At 48.4% G+C, this 25519-nt stretch overlaps 1 protein-coding gene across 1 annotated transcript; it reads right to left on the bottom strand.

Moving 5' to 3' along the window:
* Positions 1-112: 112 nt before the first annotated feature.
* On the bottom strand, positions 113-25519 carry LOC102918781 (tetratricopeptide repeat protein 38-like). The gene is made up of 14 exons (XM_076556508.1): positions 25442-25519; positions 24624-24701; positions 23370-23451; positions 21665-21836; positions 19215-19388; positions 17302-17377; positions 14500-14619; positions 13092-13151; positions 11706-11744; positions 7988-8069; positions 7503-7668; positions 6741-6900; positions 6461-6534; positions 113-1944 (listed from the first exon to the last, which is right to left on the bottom strand). Exons 1-14 carry the CDS (start codon positions 25460-25462, stop codon positions 1854-1856), a joined length of 1395 nt encoding a protein of 464 aa, XP_076412623.1. The 5' UTR covers positions 25463-25519; the 3' UTR covers positions 113-1853.

Below are 25519 nucleotides of genomic sequence, written 5' to 3'. Positions count from 1 at the left end.
AAGAGTTAGGTCACTGCATCTGCAAGTCCACCAACACTTCACCTTGTATCATATCATTCATAGTAGATGATCAGTAAAGCATACCCCTACATTAATAATTCACTATTTGCAATTTCTTTAGGCTTTACCAATACACTTTTATTCCTTTTTTGTTGATGTGTGAATATGTAAAAGAATGCAGATGCCTACAGTGGCCAGAAGAGGGTGTCAGATCCCCTGAGGGCTGGAGTTACAGGCAGTTGTGAGCTGCCACATGGGTGCTGGGAACTGAACTCTGGTCCTCTCTAGAAGAGCAACATCTGATCTTAACTATGGGGCCATCTCTTCACACACAGACACAGACACTCACACTTTGTCTTTAAATCAGTGTCTGTACTGGGTAGACTCATGCTGTTCTTCATTAAAGCCTACACACCAGCTTTTACAGGCAGGGATTCAGTGGAAGCCACCGAGTAGCTGGGTGGTACAGAGCTTACGCTTCCTGACCAGAGAGAAATCATAGCAGAAAGTGGGGTAATAGCAAGAGCAGGTGCTGAGGGCCGTCAGGCAAAGAGAAGGCATTGTCGCCAGCCCACAGCCAGGGTGACAGGCTTCCTGAAAGAGGGAGGAAGGCTTCTGCTTCCAGGGTAAATTATGTATCATTTGGTATCCGATTTAAAAAAAAAAATCATGTGGAGGCTCCCCACTGGGCACCTGTCCCAGTGAGAAAGTACCTCTTAAAATCCTACAGCAATTATACAATTTCTTGACTTGCTGCCCCCTCCATTGAAAATTGAAGGAGTTGCCCATTGACCCAGGACTCAACCCAAACCTGGCACCTAGGAGATAGATGCTCACAGGTGCCCATAGGAGTGAATAATCACAAGAACCAGTTAAATGATTTTAATGCCCAGAATTTGTCCAGGTCTGGGCAGACTGAGCAAAGGTTGGGGGGTGTGGAGACCTCCATATCCCCTGGGAGACCTGCCCAATCAGTCCACACTTGAGTGGGAACTGAAGGGACCTGAGGAACATCTTTGCATTTGCACCTGCCCTTCCAGAGGAAGCATCAAGCCTGCACCAGCACTTCCAGGAGGATGTCCCAGTCACGGAAGCAGGAGATGGGTTGAAGTCTTGTGGCAGCCATGTCAGGGTTCTCATTATTTGCCACAGCAGAGCAGCTCTGGGCTCAGGGCTCAGACCTACGCATAGGAGCAGAATCAGGTCTGCCAGGGAAGCCACACCCCTCAAGATTCACTCCCATGTGCAGTTTCAGAGAAGCTCCAGTTGGCACCACCAAATTCCCCAGGGACACAGAAGCCATCCTTCCCCTCATCTTTAGGGATGGTGGCAGGTGCAGCAGTCTGAGGCTGACAACCAAAGCCAATGAAGCAGAGTCCCCTCCCCCACTCAAAGGGAAATCCTCTGCTAGCTGGAACCCCAGGCAGCTCACTGGAATCCCCACCCCCAGGGAAATGGGACAGCAGAACCTGTGTAGAATATAAGAAAAAGTAAATGAAAAGCTTTCACAGTACCCGTTATATGTGGAAGGCATTTCTATACCTCCCAGCTGAGCTGGCCACAGCTCTGCTCTGACTGCCAGCCTCAGGACAAGAAAATCCAATGCTCAAGGCATCTACAAATAATAGCACTGCTCGGGTTCCAGAGGCTTAAAAATACATGTTGGCCCTGAGACGTCTGAATAACATTCAAAATTAACTTGTATCCCCTATTTCTATCAAACTACTGATTTGGAGGATTCTGCTCAGGACTGAATCTTATCCTCTGTTTCCTAATTCTAACCCAACCAGACAAGTCAACCCAATGCCAGGAGGTCAGTGCTGAGCTGTAGACCAAGGACTTGGCCTGGGTCACTACATAAGATGGACAGTAGCTGCCTTGCGGATGAGCCTCTCAGTCAGGGGTGAGTTGGGTTTCAAGGCATCACGCTCCAGCAGAAGACTCCTGTGGAAACACACAGAGTTTTTGTTATAGAACCTTCTAGAAGGATGTGGGAGCAGACAGGCAGGAGCAAATGGATACAGCAGCTGGATAGTACTTTGATTCTGCCTGAGAGAAAACACTAGAGAAAAGGATTCCAGTGTGGGGTTATCACTGAGGCGTAGCCTGTATTGGGGAAGCCATGGCTGAAGTCCTCATAGCTCAAGCTCCTGTCACAGGCTAAGACTGAGGACCAGAGGGACAGGAGATAGATATGGTGTCTGGCAGGAAGCCACATGTGAGACTGGTCAGGAAAAGCAAGTGAAAGAACAGGCAGGTGTAGGGAAGGCTTAATTTAAAGAAAGGAAGACGGGATCAATCAGACTCAAAGCCTGCTGTGGCTCAATCCTGATACCCTTGACGCCCTGGTCATCAGCATGACTGAGGGGGTAGGACCCCTACACTGTGATTAGAGTCCCAGTGAGAAACATAAGGGCCTGCTCTCTAAGTGCTCAGGAGAAGCAAGACACAGCAAGAAGCTCTGAAGCCAGGAAGAGGAGCGCCAGAGTCTGAACCCTGCTGGGCACTGATCCAGGACATTTCAGGATTCAGAACTACAAGACGAGATGAGTCTGGTGTGTGAACAAACCATCATGTCTGGGTTGGTTTGTTTTATTTTTTGTTTTTTGTTTTTTTCCATCAAAATTGATAAAGGTTCGATTTGAACAAGAGAAACCTCTTAATTAGAGGAGGTGATAGTTCATCAACCAGCATGAACATCCAATTTAAACTAACTTGTACCAGTAACACATGTCTTTTCATTTAATCAGATAATAACTTGCCAAAAGGGAACATCCCCAAAATTAGTCTTGGGGAAAGGTTTTTGTTTTTGTCTTTTAGGAGGATGAAGGTTAAGGAATCTGAAGAACACAAGACAAATGAGACAACTGAAGAAAAGGGACAAATCATCTATCCCAGGAAACAAAGAACACTATTGGTCTTCTAATAGTCCCAGTTCAATTAAAATTTAAAGCTGACTTTGGAGTTGGAGAATGGCTCTCTCCTTCTTTAAACTCAAGCATGTTGTTAAAAGGAAAATACAAACTCCCTGTATCATGCCAGAATAAAAGAGCCATTTTCTGCTATGGGACAGGACAAAAGCCAAATTAATTAAGGGACTATTCTATTACTAATCTCAACTCTTTGATTCTATTCTGATTCTTTAAACTTTTCTTAAAGTATAAATTTTATATCAAAATTTACAAGATTAATATATACATATACATTTTAAACTTTGTTAAGATATGAATGGTCGAAAGGCGCAAAGCTACACAGAGAAACCCTGTCTCGAAAAAAAAAAAAAAAAAGATATGAATGGTCATATAGAGTACTAACTAATTCTAGAAAAAAGGCTTCAATTAGCTGCATATATATGTCTTTGTGTTCGAGTCTCTTATCAGTTTTTTGCAGGAAATCACGGCCAGGCCTAACATCAACTGAAGTCTCCGGGAAGAAGATGGGGCCCCACCACAACAACAACAACAATTCCACGTGGACAATAATAATATCACTGAACTGACAAACATCATCTACAGATCAGCTTTGAACTACAAGGTGCTTAGAGCAATTTTGGGATGACTAGCTGAGATGATCCAGTCTCAAAGACTACTTGAATAAGGACTTGAGATAAACCCTGAACTTTGGCTTTATACACAGACTGGATAATAATGAAGGATATAGTTACCTTTCCTAGAATTTGACAATTAACCTAAAATTTTTCTTTCAGGATAAAGATAACTTCGCCCATACCCAGCAGGAAGCAATTTTAAGAATATGACACCCACATTGCCAAAGAAGTGGTGTGGGGCAGGTGGTTTTTTGGTTCTTTTAATGGGTTTTGGGTCTGGGATAATTTTCATTGTTTAGGGGGGTTGGTTACAAGTTGTTGTCAAGGGTTAGGAAAAAGGCTAAGCAAAGGAGATTAGACTTAAGGTTATTGTTTAAAAAAAAAAGAAAAAAAGAAAAGAAAAAGACAATTACTAGTTTTAAATACTTTACATTATTACCAACTATTAGGATATAAAGAAATGAAAGTTAGTAATTAGACATTACAATAGAAATTGTAGTCATATTAGATATGTTTTAAAAATTGAGCAGATATATTTTAGACAGGTCATCTTCAAACCCTTCAGAGATCTACCGAATATGGCATTTAAAATGTTTTAATAAGTTAGAAATTTTTCTTTTTTGAGACATGTCGGCTCCTGGCAGTACCAATCTACTTCAGAGAAAATATGGGCATTGAAGAAACTGCATATGGAGTTAATTTTCATTGTGGCAAAAGTTCGCCACTGGACAACAAAGTATCCTCAAATCAACAGGACAAAATGGACAGACAGAACACGAAACAAAGGACTACTGATTCCTGCCAAAACAAGTGTGGTTATGGCTTTATCAGAAGGCATCTTCTGAGGCCAGGACAATATGGCACCATCCCTGAAGTGGCCTTCACAATCTGGAAAAGGTACAGTACCCTTTTCTTCGAAGGCAGCTGAACAGGCAGTGGGCCGATGGCTTCTGTTGTGCAATGGAACAGCAACTGAAAGCTCACGCCTCTCAATAGTAGACTGGCATTTAATAGACGGATGTGGAGAAGAAGGGGATGCTGAGATGAAGCCATATATACACAGCCAAGAAGAATGGACAGCTGAATTCAAAAACCGTCAACAATTTCCAGAATTTAAAATCCTGAATCATGACATGACACTAGTGGAATTCAGGTGTTTCTGGTACATGGACTGCTCTCACCCAATGTGAGGTTGAACTGTTGACCTTGTGTACAACCTACTTCACAAATGAGTCTATCAGATACGATAAGCCTATGGGCTGAAGATGATGCCCCAACACTGCGGAGAAACCTCAGGTGACTGTCCAGGCAGCTGGCTGTTTCTGTCAACTCACAAAATTTTTTGGAAGTTGCTTGCGTGCACTTCCTGCTTTTATTTTTGTTAGCTAATATTATTTCCTTCTTGGGTCTCTGAGGGAGTTGAAGATTAGTTAGTTATAGTTGAAGATTAATTAGGATAGAAAGTGAATTAGATACATTTTGGACTTACTAAAATAGGATAGATAAGGGAATTATTTTCTCTGATTTGTCAAATACAAATGGACTAGACATCGTTTAGGTATTTGTTACTTGTATATATTGTATATAGTTATTGTACTTTTGTATATAGTTTTTCTTTTGTTAGTTATAACCTTTTGCCTTTTTTCTTTTATTAAAATAGAAAAGGGGAAATATGGTGATATTTTATTTGTACTGAAATGCGATTTTAATTTTATGTTAATAAATAAAGTTGCCCTGGGGTCAGAGCTATTAGAGCCATAGCAAGAGTGTGGTGGTTAGAAGAGCTAGGTAGATTTCTGTGTGTTCAGGGATACAGCCAGTATTGGAGACATATGCCTTTAAGACCTGGAGGGCGGTACTTACAGGCAGTGATGAGGCAGTCATGTGGTTGGGCTTACAACCAATGAGAAGGCAGAAGAGAAAGACTATTTAAACACAGACAAACAGGAAGTAGCTCTCTCGCGGGGAAGTTAGGAGCACTGCAGGAGGTAAGATTTTATCTCTGAGCTCTGACCTCTTGGCTTTCTCTTTTGCATTGGCTCTGTGTTTCTTATTTTAATAAGACGATTGGTTACATCTACAGAGTGACATACAGGGACATGTGTCCATGGCGTTTCTGAGTTCAGAGTAGTTCAAATGTTCCCAGGCATCACCTGCACTGCTGGGGTCCGGCTCAATGGCCAGGGCACCTGCCTAGACACTTCTCACAGGACAGGAACCCAGGGGCCCTCTCCTTGGCAGGGTGGGGGGTAAGCCAGGGAGGGAAGTATAATGGTTAGGGCTGTAGGAGTTCCTTATTGGATGTCCAGACACCCCTAGCCTCTAGGCCTATGGCGTTCTCTGCTAACCAGGCCCACTGGCTAAGTGCACTGGGCATTTAGTCTCCCTCCACACCCCCACAGGACACCCCTATGTGCCTCCACCCCTCACCAGATCCACCAGCATCCTCTGCCCCTGACCACAGTTAAGGGACTGTCCAGATGAACTGGTGATGAACTAGTTTTCTCATAGGATCCACACATTCACCTACTCAGTCCTGCATCCCACACCCAGCCCAGGAAGTTTCTAAATTACTGCAAGCTGAGGCCTAAAAGAGCAGACAAAAAAAGGGGTCAGGATGTCCCAGGCAGAGGGCACAGCACATGCAGGGACCTGAGAGCAGGTGCACTGGCTATCTGTTCACTTCAGCATGGCTAAAATGGGAAGTAGGCTGGGGTGGCAGGAGGCTGGGCAAAAGTGTGGCACTGGCTGTCCCCCTTTGTCAAGTTCAGCCTGCTAATGAAAGAAAACCAAACCCCCAGTTTGCCTCCTGCTTTCTGAACCCCCAAATCAGAAGGACACATGCCAAGGCAGGGGCATGCATAGGGATATCATGGGGGAACAGCCTGGCTGTGGGGAGGGCAGAGTGCTCACCGGGCCACATTCTTATGGGCGCTGGAGGTGCAGTTGATGGCCGCATGAATCAGCAGCTGGTTGAAGACATCTCTCTATGAAATCAGTTAGGCAAGTTAAGCATCTGCATTGGGGACCAGGGATGGGCTCCCAACCCAAAGGAACCACTGAGACGAACACCAGCCTGAACAGCACAGCCTGGTGTCAGTGTGAAACAAGGGTACCCCTACCCCACGAGTACCCACAACACAGGAGACACCTGGCACTCCAGCCTCTGGTTCCCTGTATACAGATGGCTCACCTGAGCATTGCTGCCCCCAATCTGGACAATTCGGTAGCGGATTGGCAAGAGAAGTTCTAGGGCTCGGTCAGGATTCCCGTTCTCAGCTTCCACAAAGGCCTGGCACAGGGGCAGACCCACATCTTGTGCCAAATGGTGCTGGCAGTTCTCCCCAGGAGACCTGTCACCAAGACCAAAGTTAAGCATCCACCTCTACAAAGTTTCACCCAGGCAAGGGACACAAAATTAGGCCGTTCCCCAGCTGCCTGATGGCATTCTGATGGGAGCAGTAAGCATCTGCCCACTGTAGGGAGAGGACAAGGCTCCCTGTTTCCAGCCTCAGTTTGCCCATCTGGAAAGGGGTGTGATATCACAGCCCTTCTGGAGAGATCAGGACTGCACACATTGTAGGCAATGTCTGGGCACCAACAGCCAGCACTACCATGGTTACCAATGAATGTGTCTGCAGCAGTCTGTCCCCAAGGGCCCCTATCAGCCCGGAAGACACCATTTCCAACAGATAAAGGAACTGAGGCTCAGAGCAAAGAGGACACCAGCTGGACGCCTGGAAGTCAGACACCTATGAAATACATGCCTGCATGGGCACCCACCTAGGGGATTCCCACCTAGAAGCATGGGTATCTTCAAAGCCTTGCTCACCAGCCAGACCTCACTCTAAGGTTTCCCCAACAAGGCAGGGTGGCCCCTAGCAGGCCTTGGCACAACCCTTGCCTCCTTCACCCTCTCAGTTGGCAGGCTTCAAGGTCTCAGGGCCTCACATACTTGCTGGCCTCCTGCAGGGTGGTCAGCAGCTCCTGTGTGGTCTGGAGGTCCTGTGCACCCAGGGAGGCCATCAGGAAGTGAGCGTCATTGAACAGAAGGTTGTGGTCTCGGTTGTGCTTCTTAATCACAGGTAGGACAGCCTGCCAGCGCTGGCCAACGGGCACCCCTGGTGAGAAAAAGAAGAGCCAAGGGCATCAGCCAGTAGCCAGGTGGCACCTGTGCCCTGAAGGCCTGTCAGGCAGGCTATGAGAGTGGCAAGGTTCTGAGTCTAAGGCCACTACACCAAGGAGCAGTGGAGAATAGAATAAAGGGCAGCTGAGGCCAGGTCAGTTGTCTTAGACTGGCATGGAGACAGCTGCATAAGCTCGCATGCAGGGCTACAGCCAGGCCCATTCATCTCAAGAGCTGTGGTTCGGGCACTGGCCCTTAGGACCAGGAATCACACTTTCTCTCTTTGTATACAAAGAGGGAAGAGATTCAGCTACCTTCCATCTGAAGACGGTAGAGCATGGAACAGCAGTTCACCACATTCAACATGGTATCTTTGGCCTGCAGCCTAGGGAGGATCTGGAAGACAAGGATCATGGGAAGCCGGGCTCAGAGAGTCAAATAATAACAATTCACGGCACACAAAAGCTATAAGTATCATCCCCAGCATCCCAGCCATCAGGAGCATCACACACACACACACACACACACACACACACACACACACACACAGCCCACTCTACTCTCCTGGATTTGTGCTGGGCCCTGTCACCTGATACCCCCCAGCCCTGTGCCTAAGGCTGGTCTGGCAGAGGACACCTATCTTGCCTGGTCATGTTTCTCAGCTCAACTTGGCTTACTAACAGACCTGTCTACACCTCAAAGAACACAGTGTACATCACCTCCATTTCCTTTTTTTTTTTCTTTTTGTTTTCTGAGACAGGGTTTTTCTGTGTAGTTTTGGTGCCTGTCCTGGATCTCCCTCTGTAGCCCAGCCTGGCCTCGAACTCACAGAGATCCACCTGCCTCTGCCTCCCGAGTGCTGGGATTAAAGGCGTGTGCCACCACCACTCGGCTCCATCTCTCACTAAGACATAAGGATTCTTCCCAGGGACCATTGTTTGGCAGGCATTTATCTAGTATTCAGGTCCCCATATCATGAGCACCCTGTACCAAAATATTATTGCTAAGTCCTCACTTGGGAGTTTTTCCTTTCAAAGACTGTCCAAGAACTGGGAGTGAGAGGACCAGCGTGAGAGGAACAAGTAGATGTCATTACAGACTGCTCAGTCTTCTCTCAGAGATTAGGCCTCAATTTCAGTTTCCTGAGATTGAACAAGCAGTTTCAGAGGGACCCACAACCAAAGGGCCATTAATCAACACCTCTGACAGCAAGGATGAGGATGCCTGGCACCCCATGGCTGAAGCCATCACAGTCATCAAGCTCAAGGTGATAACCAAATAAGGACAAAGCCTGGGACTTGTCCACACCTGTCCCAAAATGAAAAACAGTAGCCATGACCAGCCTTTGACTAGTCCTGGCCAATTAGAACCTACTAATATGATTGTCACTTGCTTAGGCCTATCATATCTAAAGTGACCTAAAAGCTCAGGAATTCCCCTGGGCTATGCCTACAAGGAGCTACTGTGAGCTCCTTTCGAGGTCATCAGCATTTTGCCTTTGTGTAGAATGGTCCGTCCCAGGACACTGGAAGCTTTCTCAAGATAATAAACGCTCTTGTTGACTGCATACATGGATGGTGGTCTTTGTGGGACTCATCCAGGACCCTAACAAAGGAGAATTTGAGTTTGGGGAGATGGCAAAGTTCTGGAGGTGGTGGGTAGGATGGGGCCCAGTGAGGTAAAAATGCTAATACTGCAATGCTACACAATTTATCATCATCATCATCATCATCATCATCATCATCATCATCATTTTATGCATATGAGTGTTTTGTCAGCATGTAAGTCTTGTACCACATGTGTGCCTGATGCCCACAGAGGACAGAAGTGGATTCTGGTATCCAGAAACTAGAGTTACAGATAATTATGAGCTACTATGTTATTGCTGGGATTGAATCTAGGTCCTCTGGAACAACAGTTGGTATACACTCTCTCTCTTTTTTTTCACTTATGTATGTATTTATTTCAATGCTGGGACTGAACCTGGGGCTGCACATTTCCTAGGCAAATAATAACACTGAACTACAATTCCAGCTTCATGTATAATTTAAAAAATGTTTTCTTGCCTTTAATCCCAGCACTCGGGAGGCAGAGCCAGGCGGATCGCTGTGAGTTCGAGGCCAGCCTGGGCTACCAAGTGAGCTCCAGGAAAGGCACAAAACTACCCAGAGAAACCCTGTCTCGAAAAACCAAAAAAAAAAAAAAAAATGTTTTCTTGAACCTTGGTGTGGTGGCACATTTCTTTAATCCCAGGACTTGGGAGGTAGAAGGAGTTGGATCTCTGAGTTCAAAGCCAGCCTGGTCTACATAATGAGTTCGGAAAACAGTCGGTACTCTTAAACATTGCCCATCTCTCTAGTCCCACAACTTTTTGTTCCTTCCTTTTTTTATGTAACCCTGGGGGTTGAACCAAGGATCCCAAGCATGCTAAGCAAGTGCTCTAACAATGATAGCCTCAGGCTTCTTTTTAAAACTTTTCATTCTGAGACAGTCTCATTGAGTTACCCAGGCCAGCCTTGAACTCACTTAGTAGCCCAGACAGACCTTGAGCTTGCAATCCTTCTGCCCCAGCCTCCTGATTGCAGGTCTCTTCCACCATGACTAGATTAATTTTTGTAATATAGATTTTAAAACAGTAAAAACAGACAGGGGTCTGGAGCAATGCATCAATGGTTAAGAGCACTGGCTGCTCTTCCAGAGGATCAGGGTTCATTTCCCAGCACTCACATGTGTGGTGGTTTAAATAGGTATAGCCCCCATAGAATCATGTGTTTGAATGCTTTACCCATAGGCAGTGCACTGTTAGGAGGTGTGGCCTTGTTGGAGGAAATGCATCATTGTGGGGGCAGGCTTTGAGGTCTTACATGCTCAAGGTAGGCCTTAATGAGGCAGTCTCCTCCTGCCTTCAGATCCAGATGTAGAACTCTCAGCTACCTCTCCAGCACCATGTCATGTCACCATAACAACAATGGACTAAATCTCTAAACTGTAAGCCTGTCCCAATTAGATGTTTTCTTTTACAAGAGTTGCCATGGTCATGGTATCTCTTCAGAGCAATAGAAACCCAAACTAAGACAACATGGTAGCTCACAAACCATCTATAACTCCAGGTTTATGGGATCTGGTCCCCTCATCTAATCTCTGTGCACATATATACATGCAGGCAAAACACATAAAATAAACAAATTCTTTAAAAAATGAAACACACACTGATAGGCACACACAAGTGGCCATATGGCTTAGTAAAGGCACTTGTTAGCCAAGCCTGATTTGACGCCTGGAACTCACATAGTAGAAGCAGAGAAGTGACTCCTGCAAGGTATTCTCTGACTTTCACAGACATGGCATGGCATGCATACACATACAAAATAAATAAATGGGATTTTGTAAAGATAGGGTCTCACTATGTAGCTCTGGCTGTTCTAGAACTCACTCTGTAGACCAGGCTGGCCTCAAACTCACAGAGATCACTCTGCCTCTGCCTCTTGAGTGCTGGGATCCAGGCATGTGACACTTGGCCTGGCTCTGCTGTTTTTTAAAAATTAAAAATAAGTGAACAAACCAGGCAATGGTGACACATACCTGTAAACCCAGCACTCAGGAGGCAGATGCAGATAGATCAATGTGAGTTAGAGGTCAGCCTGGTCTACATTGTGAGTTCCAGTACAGGCTTCAAAGCTACACAGAGAAACCCTGTCTCAAAAGAAGAAGAAAGAAGAAGGAGGAGGAGGGGGGAGAAGAAGGAGGAGAAGGAGAAGGAGAAGGAGAAGGAGGAGGAGGAGGAGGACCCATCTAAAGGACAGTGACAGTCGAAGACAGCCTTAAACATGTCAGTCTCCAAACACCACGGGTGAACATCAGCAGAGACCCCATGGTACAGAGTCAGGACATGGCTCTGACAACAGCTATCCCACAAACCCTGGGGCATGCTGCCACCATTAGCTCTGGCTGGGACACACACACAGGCCCCCAGGCTGTGAGAGACAAAAGCCAACTGCAGCAACAAACCATATACAATGTGAGTGTACTTACATGGCTGTCATAGATGGTTAGCGCAGTCTCATAGTCTCCCTGCAGAGGTGAAATTGCTGTGGTTAACATCTGGAGAAGTCAAAACGCAATGCTTGGAAATACACTAGGAATAGCTGACCAAGGACCCCACTAAGAGAGATGGGCAGGTCTCAATGGCACCCAATGTGGAGAAGGGAGAAGGTGAACCCAACCCTTGGGTCATGAGGGCCTCACCTTACATACATGCTTCTCTCTGGCATCTTAGGAGCCTCCAAGTCTTTCTCTACAGTAACAGTACTGCAAGAAGCACCCTGACAAACGGGCCACTACCCATCTCCATCATCTGTCCCTGCCCCCTCTCCTAGAATTGTTTCTGGTGCTGTAGGTCCAATCTGAGACCCTCCCTGTATCCCAGGCAGTAAAGAGGCACTGGGTTGCAAACCACCTGTGGAGGTGTGAAGGGTCCCCATAGGCTCAGATGTTTGAATACTTGGTCCCCAGTTAGTGGCACTGTTTGTGTGGGCTTAGGAGGTGTGGCCTTGCTGGAGGAAGTGTATCACTACAGGTAGGCTTTGAGAGCTTAAGGCTTCACCCTATTCTCAGTCAATGCTGCTTTGTGCCTGAATGGTGTGAGCTCTCAGCACCCAGTTCTGCATCCATGTTTGCAGCTTGCTGCCAGCTTCCTCACCATGATGGAGGCTCTAATGCCTCTGGAACCTTCAGACACATAAACCCTTCCCTCTACTACAAGTTGTCTTGGTCACAGTGTTGTATCACAGCAACAGGAAAGTAACTAATAAGTCAAGGAGTCCCAGTTCCCAAGAGTGGAAAATGTCTTTGAGGAGCTCAGCATACAAAGCTCTTGGAATGTGAATGTGCAGTATTGTTTCAGCTATCATCTGTGCCGGACAGATTTATGTCAACTTGACACACGCTAGAGTCATCTGAGAAACCTCAACTAAGAAAATGTCTCCGTAAGACTGGGCTCTAAGCAAGTCTGTAGGGTGTTTTCTTAATTGATGGGGGATGGACATTGTGTACAGTGCTATCCCTGGGCTTGCGGTCCTGGGTTCTATAGGAGAGCAGGCTGAGCAAGCCATGGTGAAATCCAGTAAGCAGAACTCTTCCATGGCCTCTGCACCAGCTTCTGTCTCCAGGTTCCTTCCTGCCCTGTCTGAGTTCCTGCCCTGGCTTCCTTCAGTGATGGATAAAGCAAAGCAAATAAATCCGATCCTCCCCAACTTGCTTTTGGTCACGGCGTCTTAACACAGCAATAGAAACCCTAAGACACCATCTTTTGTACCAACACATGAAGGGGCTGCTCGGATTTCAGACACACGGCAGGGGCTAGGGCTTTACTCTGAACATCTGCACTGAGTGAGACAACCACAGAGACAAGCATCCTACCTTCTCAATAAAGTACAGGGCCCAGTGCCAATAATTATGGGAAGCGAGCATATCCGAGTCCTGTGGAATGAAGGAGAGAAAGTCAGAGCATCTGTGGGCTGGCCCTAAGTTCAGTTGGTATCATACACGAACCCCTGGGTTCAATCCCCAACATTGAATCAACTGGATATGGTGGACCACACCTGTGATCCCAGCACACACTGTGATCCAGGGAGTAGAAACAGAGGATCAGAAGTTCAACTTTGGGTTCAGGAGATGCTCACTAGGTACAGTGTTTGCTGTGCAAACATTGAAGAGCTCAGTTTGACTCCCTGAACCTACTTAAAACCTGGACATGATGGTGTATGCCTGTAATCACAGAGGAAGCCAGGAGGTTTCTAGCCAGATAGTGTTGCCTAATCAATAAGTTCCAGGAAAAAGTGGCCTCCATGGCAGAGTCTGGAGCTGCTTAGAATTTTCCAGACCCAGGAGTCTGGGCATCTTTAGGATGGATATGTTCATGAACCTCCCTGTAAGCCAGCTGAACCCTGAGTCATGGCTGGAGATGCTGGGAATTGGCCTGGCTGTCAATCACAGTCCTAGCCTATGGAACAGCTCAAGAGGGATGCTGGTGGCCACAGCATCCTGCCGGTCTCTGAAGTATTGAACATCTGCCACTCAGTGTCAGGTTGTGGAGGGACTTGTTTCCCCAGCTGGTGGTGTCCTTGGAGCCTGTTGTGGCACAGAAGGACAGGGCAGCAAGGGCACCTGGAGAGGTCGCGAGGTCAGGTACCAGAGGCAAGTCCAGAGAAAACAGGCACACAAAGAGGAAGAAGGACCACCAGAGCTAGTGGGGAAGGGGGAAATAGCCCCAGAGGGGTACCAGCCTGACAGAAGCAGGCATGAGTAACGTTGAGAATAGGGAATATGGACAATGAGGCCACATTGTGTTCAGTACACGGAAAGGGTCAGGCTAGACACTAGGGGTCTGAACCACCCTAACTCCCATATGCCAGTTCTACATCATTGGACCATCACCCCATTGGCCTGCCTCTCTCCCACCCACTGCATCATGTGGTCCAGAAGGACACTCCATCATTCCATGGGGATCCTGCTGGCAGCAGCAGAGGCACATGCAACTCAAGGCCCTAAGCATGCCCACACTTGCTGGGCTCTTATTTCCCCAGGACTCTTTGGGTCCATTCCTTTCATAGCAAAACACCTCAGGGAGACCCCAATTGTACAATCACTTATAAAATGCTGGAGATGTTGAGATGTTGTGGAGCTCCCAGAGGATGCTTGGCAGTCAGGGATGCCTCCAAGCTGAACCTAAGCTCCTGGGGAACTAAGCCACATCTGTAAGTCCTACCCAGCAAGCCTTGGTGGGATTCCGGGTATCAGACTGGATCATCCAAGTCTCAACTCCTACCTTCCAGTGGCCTTCGGTGTTCTTCATGAACTCCATGCCGTCCTTGATCTCGGCTCTCATCTCATGTACGTGGGCAACAGTGTGCACTGACCATGCATCTGTTGGCTCAACAGACAAAGCCTGCATGAGGCAGGAGATGGGAGGTCAAAGAAAATGGGTGTTAGACCGGCTACCTGGGCTCAAAAAGAACAAGGGTGAGACTGAGCTCTAATTCAGAATAATGACAATCCTGACACCAGCACCATGTCCTACGTGCCTGGGAGGTAACGGTGTGTGCCTTACCCACCACAGCAGCTGCTGAGGAGGGCATCACTGACAGCCTCACAGATGAGGAAGCTGGGGCTCCAGGAGGCCAGCACTTGCTTCCTGGGTACACCCGCATCATCTGCAAGATGCTACCCAAGATATTGTGCCTCAGTTTCCCATGATGGCTTCTAGGGCTGCCTTCCTCTCAGGGCTATCAGAATAGCGTAGACAGTCACATCCTTTTCAGGTGAAGGACAAGCGGCTGCCTCGTCCACTAACACTCAGGAGATGGTTACACAGGCGGATTCCCACGCTAGAAGGAACTGGGTTTAGCAGCACTGTTGTTAACAACCAAATCTACAAGTCCCCGGAGTCCACAGAGAGGCCTATGGACACATGAACTAGCTCTTACCTCTTTGTCCATCTATTCACCAGGTCAGTTCACGATTATTGAGTGCCTTCTAAATGCTGGACATGAAGCAGTGAACTGGGGCTCACTGCAACCCCATCACTGGCTTGTCCTCAGGGCCCCACATCAAATCATGGGTCCCTTAGGCCCGCCTTCCCTGATATCTAGAATTACAAGTGCCTCTGCACTGGCCTGGCATCTGATGCAAGGGTTTTGGCAATGTGTCCCCCTCAGTCTCTGGCCCCTGGCCCTGCCCCTCAGCTTTCACAGTCTTGTCCACTCCCTGTGGGAAGACAGGACTCACACAGCATGTCTGTGAGGTCTTGGTGCAGGGAGCCTGAGAACCAGGGGAGCTGGGGACATGACAGGGTGCATCTTGAGCATGCTGGTCACTGGCACACCTTTAAGGAACCTCTGCAAGCATTCTGCTTTCACACGCGACAGTTGAGAAATAGGACTCAGACCTGTTCTTTGTGACCAGCATCCTCACTTAACTGGAGTCCTTGCGAGGTTCCCTGGGAGACTCCAACTCTCTGCCTGCCCCTCACACCAGAGGTTGATCTGCTGGGCTTGCTGTCACCTTGTAAGGTCACTGTAGTTCAGTGGACCTGGTGCTGTCCACTCTTGCCTTGCGGAAACCTAGGGGACACTGTTACATCCTTGTCTTCATATCTACCACCTGTCTGTGGGGTCTGGGGCTAAGGTCAGTGTGGCCATAGCACCAGGAGAGCTGGAGCAAAGGCAGGAATAAGCAATGGGTGGGGACACTGTTCTGCCACATCTTGTTTCTGTTCTGACTTGAGTCTGCATCCTTGGCCATCTCTCTTTGGAATCAGCTTGTCAGAATGCCACTCAGAGTTCCTCAACCGCCCTGCTCTCCTCCAGATGCCTAGGTGGTTCCCCCAACCAGAGGAGCCTTCTGTGGCTTAACCACAGATGCAGGACCTGGCTACCCTGATCTTAGAGCTTAGATGGCCAAGAAGCTACCTGGAGCCCTCAGGGCTGACTCAGAGCTAAAGAAAACAAAACCAAAAACAACCAAACAAAAAGCTTTCACCTGATTCCTGAATCTGAATTGAGTTGATTCAGGCAAGGGCCAGACACCCTGAGATTGCTGTCCTGAAGAGGGGGCACTTCAGGCCAACTGAGGCAATGCCTGGGTCAGGAGCCACAGCAGGGATGCAGGGAAGATAAGTACTAGTCCAGACTGCTTAAAAGACAGCCATCTCCACCGATGGCCTAGGTGACAATCTGACCCCTAAGCTTTATCACCATGGGAGGACTCTGCCTAGCCTCTCTCTGAGCTGCAGCTCTCCTTTGTGGCCCCAAGGTGTTTAACCGTGTAGGCAGAGACCATGGGCACAAGGACAGGTATGACCTGGGACCAAGAGCACACGTCACTGTCTATGCATGGCAATGCCTCCTTGCACAGTAGTTTCTACTCCTGCAAGGATACGAGGGGCAGAGAAGGACTTCCAGAGCCTGAGCTACCCTGTACCCACGCTTGTCACTTGTCCCAGATTTCAGGCCCACAGGGGAGTCCCCAGAGCTGCAGATCAGCCAGCACATCCCAGCAGAATACAGAAAACAGTGCCCGAGGCTGGAGGATCTAGCAGGCTCCACAATGGCTCCACCCCTCCCGCTGGCAAGCACCCTGAGTGATGAGTGATGGATTTTTAATATCCTGAGTGCAGGACAAAGTCACTCGGCCTCCCCACTCAGGGAGGAAGAACATAACAAGATCCGGCCATGACCTGTGAAATCTCCACCCACCTCAAGCCTCATGGGTCATGGTTAGACCCAGTGGAAAGGTGAAATTCAAGCAGGGAGAACCAAGGTTTGCATGCTCTTCCTGTACTGCTTTAGTCCCAATTGGCCTGTGGCTCTAGAGCCGAAAGGAACTCACAGGAGCAGAGAGCCACGACTCGGGTAACCCCTGAGGGACAGAGCCACCACCTCCCTGAGTGTCACTGCCTCATCAGCTCCAGCGACCTCCGGAGGCTCTAGAGCAGTCATGAACAGGGAGCTGTTTCCCCTAACAACAGCCCCTCCCAAGAGGACACTCCAAAGTGGGGAGGAGGGCTGCTTGGTCCTCACATGAGGGGCCATACCCTAAAGGGCCTCACACCTTGAGAAGGGCCACTCACCTCTTTGGCAAGCTTTAGTGCCTGGTCATAGAAGTTGGTTTCCATCAGTCCGAAAGCATAGATGCCTTTCACATAGCTGTAAACAGAGAAAAGACTTCAGTTCCCAGGAAGCCAAACAGGAACAGGTGGGATGGAGTCTCCCAGCAGCAGCGGCTGGAGTCCACACACCCAGGGCTTGCATGTGACTGTGTTTGGACACAGGGGCTTCACAGAAGGAACTGAGGTGAGATGTGGTGGGTGGCAATCTGATCGCTGTTGTCCTCTTTGTAAGACGGCCATGTGGAGATGGTGGTGTCAACAAAGAAAGGACATGCTGACACCCCGATTCTGCTCAGGACCTCAGCAAGGGGCAGGACTAAAAGACTGACTCATGACCTCAACCCAGAGAGGAGCTGAGCTCAGCAGTCCTCCTTTGAACTTCCTTTAGTACAAGACAAAGTGAAATTCAACCTGATGGTGATTTCCCAGAATCCTGTGCTGACCACATGGCTCACCCACTACTCAGCAAGATCTGCTCCCTCAGACATCAATGCAGAGTCTCTCCACAGAGGATGACAGGGTCTAGGGGCACTTACCTGAGGACCCTGGCACTATGGGTAACTCCACTCAGTCTTCTGTTGCAGCATCCTGCACCCAGTCTGTGAGCACCCACTGACGAGCCTGCCAATCCCCAGAACTGATCCCAGTGCCCTGTTTGTCCAGCTCACCCTCCATTCTGGCCCACATACTTGCATTTCTCATCAGTCACCCAGGCACTGAGCCCCAAGATGGTTGGTCACAGGTGACGGAGGGGCTCTATTCTGTGTGAGCAAAGACAGAAGCTACTGTCTAAGACTCAGGTGTCACTTTTACTGTCCACCACAGGGACACATGACAGCCTTTACTGGAGAGCAGTGGCTAGCAGGTGACTTTAAAAAATATTTGCTACTCAGGAATCAGAGGCAGGCTGATCTCTGTGAATTCAAGGCCAGCCTGGTCTACAGAGCTAGTTCTAGGCTAGCCAGGGACTACACAGAGAAACCCTGTCTCGAAAAAGGCACAAACAAACAAAAAAATTTACCAAGGGATTACTGTAGGTCAGGTACTAATTAGCTCGAGAGTTGTTTAATTTTCAATTAGGCTGAACCATGGTAGCTGGACCTGTGGTCAGGCACCATTCTATGGGTCAGCACAAAGGTATTTGTATTAGAAGTGATTACTTTTCAATCAGTAGACTTAGACACAAACAAGATTCTCAATAATGGAGTTGCGTCTTGTCCAATCAAGTGACAGTCATAGAGACAAAGTCCCAGAAAGAAAAAGACACTCGCCTATCCAGGTTCCTTTAGATACAAAGAAGAAGTTGACTTTTGTGGGAATTTCTAGCCTGTCGCCCTGCCCTACAGGTTCTGAAACTGCCCTCTGGAGAACACCCCTTTCCCTGTAGCAACTGGTATATCCACAGTCCATTGCTCTAATTGTCTTGAAAACAGACAAGGATGTGGCCACAGAACCCTTGGCCCCGGGCAGATGATAGGAAATAGCCAGGCATGGTGGCTCATTACCTGTAATGCCAATACCAAAGAGGATGAGGCATAAGATTGCCATGGATTTGAGGCCAACCTGGGTTACAGAATCAGATCTTATCTTAAAAAAATAAAACTAATGATGGACATGAAGTAGGGTGTTACACTTTGGAGAGTATAATCTTGGGGATGCTTGTTACTACAGCACTGAAAATCCTATCTGACTAATACACAATGATACTACCTCATTCACAGGATGGGATGAAGATGAAATGAAGAGAAAGAAGCCTTTTAGATGAGCAGCAGGAGTCTCGTTATCTCTAGGCCGGGGCCAATAGAGTTTCTGAGTCTTTAGGGCAGAGGACAGAAGGAAAAATGAGATGATGTGGCTTTCTCAACAGCATGTACCTGTTAAGAGGGACATTAGGTTTCCAAAAGGGGTAAACTCGGGCCACAGAATCCCGCATCTGCTCCTGCTGGCCCAGGTAAAAGTAGGCATCATGGGCAAACCTCAGGGCCAATATATCTGTTGGGTAATCCAGGAGAATCTGTTCCCAGAGATCACAAGCTTTGGAGAAGTTCCTGCAAGACAAGAACACACTGAGCATGAAGTCCACATCCACGGGTCTGGGGGTGGTGGAAAGCCATCCTATGTCACTATCTGCCTGGGCTGCTTTAAGCAGTTATATCTGGGGCTGGGGAGATGGCACAGTGGGTAAGAGGACGTGCTGCACAAGATCAGGACCTGACTTCAAATCCCCAGCAGCAGAGTAAAATTCAGGCATGGCCATGTCCCTGTAACCCCAGTGGTGGAGAAAGGAGGGTGTCTGGGGCTTGCTGGGCACCAGTCTGCTGAAAGACCATGAGCTCTAGGTTCGGTGAGAGACCCTGTCTCAAGGGACTAAGATGGAGAGCCATAAGATGGGACACTTGACATCCTCCTCTGGCCTCTGAGCATAGGGCACATGAATTCTCACCAAGACAGACATGTGAACACACACCATAACACACCCCTGCACACAAAATCAATAAAATTATATATATGTTAGCTATGTGTGTTTGTCAGTGGGAGCACGAAACTAAAGGGGGTGCAATCTGAATGGGGGATAGAAAAGGAAATGGACTATGTGTGATGAAAACAGAGGGACATTCTTTGGGGGAGGAAGAAAATAAGCCAGAGTGGGGCAGGGGCTTGCGGACAGACAGTAGGGGCACTGGTGAAGGAGAGTAAGGTATGATAACATCCACTGCTTTGTATACTAAGAGTAATTCATAAAAAGAGAAAATGTATCCAATTAAGAAAAAAATTCCATTGAACTAGTTGGAGCTTGCTTAGCAGGCAATGCTCTGGAGTCCATACCCAACACTGCACAGGAAAAACAAACGTTATAGACATATATAGGCACACATTTTCTACAATAGGTTGTACCTCATAACATTAAAAAACCAATAGGATCTGGAGAGATGGCTCAGTGGTTAACAGCACTTGCTGCTCTTGCAGAGGACCCAGGTTCAGTACTTCGCTTCCCTCATGCAGCTTAAAACCATCTTTAACTCCAGTTACGGGAGTTCTGGTGCCTTCCCCAGGTCTGCTAGGGCACCAGGCACACATGTGATACAGACATACATACATATAAGGAAAACACTCAAGACACATAATATAAAAATAAATAAATCTTCAAAGAAGAAGAAAGATAAAACCAGGTTTGTTTGTGTGTGTGTGTGCAAGCGCGCGTGCGTGCCTGTGTGCATGCATGCACGGGCAGGCCAGAGGTCAACATCAGGTGTCCCCTTCAAGTGATCTCCCCTCATTTCCATAGTTTCTCACTGAACCTGGACCTTACCAATTCAGCCAGACTGGTAGGCCAATAAGCGCCAGGGATCTGCCTGTCTCCACCTCCCAAAGGTTACAATACACATCACCATGCCTGGCTTATTGCCTGGGTGCTGGGCATGTGAACTCAGATCCTTAAACCTGTGTCACAAGCACCCTAACAGCTGAGCCATCGTTCAGCCCGGGGAGACTTAACCAACTGTCAAGGACAATTTGCACCAACACTACAAGGCACTCAAGAACCCCACATCTACACTGAGTCCTTAGAAACTGGTGGGACTTTCTTGGACTAAGCCCCTGCAACTCTACAATCAGCTTTAGGTATCTGTTCTAAGTACATCTCACCTGTCTAAGCAATGGGACTGCCCTGGAGGACTGTGGGAATGGAGACAGGGAACCATCTGGAAGGAATGGAGCTGGGGCACATAGTGTTGGAATCCTGAACAAACCTTAAAGACCTGCATGTGGTGAGCTGGGTGTCTCAGCCTGTGGTGCTGTTGGGAAGTAGGGCGCCCTTCTAGAGTTTGGGCCCAGTGATATTCAGTTAGGTCCTTGGAAGCATGCCCTTGGAGGGGACATCAGGACCTCAGTCCCGTCTTGACTTCACTTGCTGCTATGAGGTGAGCAGCCTCCTCTACTACCTATTACTTCCAAGAAGTAAGTCCAGTAGGGTAAGTGCCCAAGGACTGAAGCCTCCCAAGCCATATGCCAAAATAAACCTTTCTTCTTGATAAATGTATTGTCTCAGGTATTTTGTTACAACAGACAGCTGACAAACACAGCCGTCAGGGCAGAAACAAATGGGTTAATTGTTTCCTTTTCTCTCCTAGATGTGGTGATTAACATAATAACCATGTGAATGAACCATAGCTTTTTATGAACCATAAACTGGAAACCCTTGCTAAATACTTCTTCATTCAGCATTCAATTTGGGGCAGAGCAGGCTGGTGAGACTCTCAACCTCTGAGGCATCACCTTGCACAAGCTTAGTGTCCCAACCCCCCAGCCCAGGGAGGCTCCTCACCCCTTGGCAAACGTCTCCACTGCAGACACATGCAGCTGCTCCCGAGATGTCAGAGTCTGGGTTTTGGAGATCTCCACCATCGTCTTCACAGCCCGGTCCAGGTCCTTGTCCAGCTTCACGGAACTTCCCGTACCAATGAGCACAAGGCCGTTAGAGATGGCATGACCCATGGCTAGCAGAAGATTGGAAAACAGCTGGTCACTCAGCCTAGTCCAGCCACACATTCTATAAGGTGTGAGCCACACTGGGTACAGGTTCACTGTGTGTGAGGCCCCTATCAAAACCTGGATCTCAGCTCTGGCTTCAGAAGGCAGAGAGGGCAGCAGCTCCTTCTAAGTACCCGAGGTTATTTCTTTACCTGGGCTTCTGTTGGACCCCGAAGTCTGAAGTATTTCCCTCTGCCCTCATGAGCCTGGCAGAAACTGTGATCCAGCTCACTGGTTGGTATTATTCCCACAACCAGTCCAGACCTCTTGGGGTGCTCAGTGAAAGCCATTCAGGGAGCTGAATCAACGAAGCCCTGGGGCACAGACTGTGATCCCATTTCCCTGTCCTCACACGTGATGATGGGATGGGTGGTCCTAACTGGAGGTGTTGAGGTCCAGGCCTACCCATGCTTCCCAGCCCCTTCTTCAGAAAGACAGGGTGTCCCCTGATTGGCAGAACTCAATCAAGGACACTGGCCTGAAGATAAGAACCATAGTGCTAGGATACCCACCCCCAGCCCAGCTATTGGACCCTGCTTATAGCCTGAGTCTCTCTGACCACTAGCTGTCCCTAGGGCTGCATTTCTCTGGGTCTTCTAATTCTGTCCCTGCCAGGTTAATAGAGCCCTTGGCTTTAGCTAGGCTGCTGCATGTATTAAGAATGTCTCTGGGCTGGAGGGATGGCTCAGAGATTAAGAGCACTGGCTGCTCTTCCAGAGGCTTGAGTTCAGTTCCTGGCAACCACAAGGTGGCTCACAACCATCTATAATGAGATCTGGTTCTCTCTCCTGGCAGGCAGGAGTACATACAGACAGACACTGTACATAATAAATAAATCTTAAAAAAAGAGAAGAAAGAGAGAAAGAGAGAGAGAGAGAGAGAGAGAGAGAGAGAGAGAGAGAGAGAGAGAGAAAGTAAGAAAGAAAGAGAGAAAGAGAGAAAGAAAAGAATATCCCTAACAGCCATCTTCATCTTCATTTTATAAGTCTTCTCAAATGCCAGGAACCTCACCCCACACTTGGGCTACCCATCTTGGATTCTGAAATGTACTGGACTGACCTCTCCCAGCCCCACTACACACAAGGGTTGCCCACGAGCCAGGCTCTGTCTTCCATCTCCACCCAGCTCCAGTGGCTCTGGAGATGTCCCGAGTCCTGAGATCCCTGACAAAGGTCTCAGGAGCCATCTCTAGGGTTCCAGGATTCTGGGCTTTCCAGCCGGCTAGACTCAGGTTGGTGTCTGTCTTTCCCTGAGCCCCAGGTTCCCCATCTAAGAAGTGGGGATGATGTCTCATGTCAAACTGATCATAGTTAGAGAAAAGATCTAGAACCTTCTGAGGAAATGGCATCCTCATGGGAGCAGCCGTTGTTCCACAGCAGCTGTCATCATCCCTCCTCTGTGCAAGTGTCAGCCCAGTCACTGTGTCCCTCCAACCATGTGAGTCTCTAGAGTCAGGGCGTGTGAACTGAGCTCCTTTACCTAGGGAGAGCTTTACTCACCAAAGGTTGGATCTGCTGCCTTGAGCTTTGACAGGCAGCCCTCAATGCCACCAAGACTCTTGTCATTGGTCCACTTGATAAACTGGAGTGAGAAATAAAAAAAAAAAAAACAAAATCAAAAACAAAAAACAAGTCTGTCCTCATGGAGCCCTATACTATATGAGGGGGTGTATATAAACTCCAATTTTTTTCTGTCAGGGGTGCTGAATATCAAACTCGGGGTCTCAAGTAGGCTCTATGAATGCAGAAGTTACAGATCTAAATTATTTTTCTTTCTAGAACACTGAGCATTTTCTGGACTCTAATTCAAAGAAGGCATAACTTAATTGGCCTTCTAAGATGAGATTGAATACGCAGAATTAGGAGACACCTCCTAGGGCAGGAATGCCCACTGCCAGAAAAGAACTGTGGGGAAAAAGGAGGTCCTCTCCAAGAAATGAGGTACAGCATGTCCCTTTCTTCCACGCCAAGAAGAGCCCTGGAGTCACTTACACAATTCCTGCTTCATTTCTCTCAAAAATAACCACAGTAAGCCAGGCATGGCGGCTCACATCCATAATGCCAACAACAGGGGGACTGAGTCAGGACGCTTGCTGAGTTCCGGGCCAGTCTGGGCTACAGTGTGTGACCCAAACAAGCACAAAGACCGTGGCCCGTGGTCATTACAGTGAGAGACACAAAGACCAGAGATGGAAAGGCAGCTTTGTTTCTCTCTGTCTGCAGACTCAGGTGTACCCTGGCTCTGCCTCCGATGGACTGGGTGACATTTGACTCAAGACAGCTCAATTCTCTGAGCCTCCATTATCCCACCTAGAAAAAAAAAGCCACTTGACCTTCCTTCTGAGACCTTGTCCCCTCTCCCAGAAGCCCCCAAGTCCCTGAACTACAGGATTCTTCACTGGTGTGGAAGAACCTGGGAATGGGTGGAAGGTCTTGGTCCAGCTAACTGGAGATGAGCCTCAGGACAGGACCCCATGTCTTCAGGGCAGAGCTCACAACAAACCCCAGCAGGCCACAGTGGGGCAGCCGTGGAGGCAGAGTATTTTCAGACCCCTGGAGTCATCCATTGCTATCTACCCTGGAACTGGGGATCTTGGGGAAAGGGCCACTGGGGCGGCAGAGACACTCCCCATGTTGTTGGATCTCGGTGGTAAAGTGCAGATCTTTACTGTGATGGGATTTACAGACCATTCGCCAATCGAAATTCCTCCTCAGAACCCTTCAAGGAGGACACGAGTCTCTTGGTGGGTGTACCTGGGTCAGGGTGGCATCAAACAGCTTGCAGGCTTCATTGCTTGTGGTTGAGAGCGGGAGACCAGCATCCTTCCAAGCCTACACAAGAGGGAAGGAACACCGGGGGAAGGGAGGGTGAAGGGGTGTTACTGGGCTGAGCCCCCAAACCCTTGGTTACCCCTCTGTAAAATATCTAAGAGGACCCAGCGAGGTGAGTCCAAGTGTCAGCCAGGAAATGGGAGACAGTAAGTCAGAGTCTCATTACCAGGACTGATGGGAAGGTGGGCCCTGGGTGTGCATCTCAAAGGATGTCTGGCTTGTCACCTGCCTAGCAAGGTGTGTTCTCCCCGCCGACACCTAACAGTCCTCACCCACTGTGTGGGAGGAATCTGACAGGTTGGAAATCCTTCAGATTATAATAGCGGCCCTCAGTGTCCTGACTTTCAGGGTGCACAGGCCAGTGTCTCCCTAGGGTGTGGGACATGACCTTGAGTCCTGGCCAGCAAAGGGCTGCACTTCCAAGGACTTGGAAATTAGGTGCCTGTCTGCTCCCACCTTCATCTTCCTCGTCTGAAAAATGGACGCAAGGTCCCCGTCCTGGGTGGCTTCATAGGAAACGCCTCCTGGAGCCAAGCCCAGTGCACGAGCTTTCTCTGGTGCCCTGCCTGGGAACAACTTGGCGGTCCCCCGCCCCCACCCTCAGCTGCAGAGACACAGCATGCTCAGGACTGGGTCCCCAGCCGGCCTGACCGGGTGACCAGCAGCAGGTTTGCTCCCGACTGCTCGGCCCTGGACCAACTCCCGGACCCAGGAGGACGCAGCGGAGGGGGTGCGCATACCTGGCAGTCTCGCAGTGACATAGTTGTGGTTTTGGTCTGCAGAATAAAGGCCACAGGCTCAAGGCTCTCAGGAGTCAC

The sequence above is a fragment of the Peromyscus maniculatus genome, chromosome 20, assembly GCF_049852395.1.
Source record: "Peromyscus maniculatus bairdii isolate BWxNUB_F1_BW_parent chromosome 20, HU_Pman_BW_mat_3.1, whole genome shotgun sequence".
In the NCBI taxonomy this organism is placed as follows: Eukaryota; Metazoa; Chordata; class Mammalia; order Rodentia; family Cricetidae; genus Peromyscus; species Peromyscus maniculatus.
This window is presented reverse-complemented; position numbering and strand designations above follow the sequence as displayed.

Bases quoted from the DNA above. Each gene is read 5' to 3' on its own strand.
- LOC102918781 (XM_076556508.1), bottom strand. From the start codon at position 25,462: ATGTCACTGCGAGACTGCCAG. The intron at 14,620-17,301 runs GTGAGTGGCCCT...TGCCTCATGCAG, and splicing joins CACTAAAGCTTGCCAAAGAG to GCTTTGTCTGTTGAGCCAAC. The intron at 6,901-7,502 runs GTATGTGAGGCC...TCTTGGTGACAG, and splicing joins ACCCTGCAGGAGGCCAGCAA to GTCTCCTGGGGAGAACTGCC.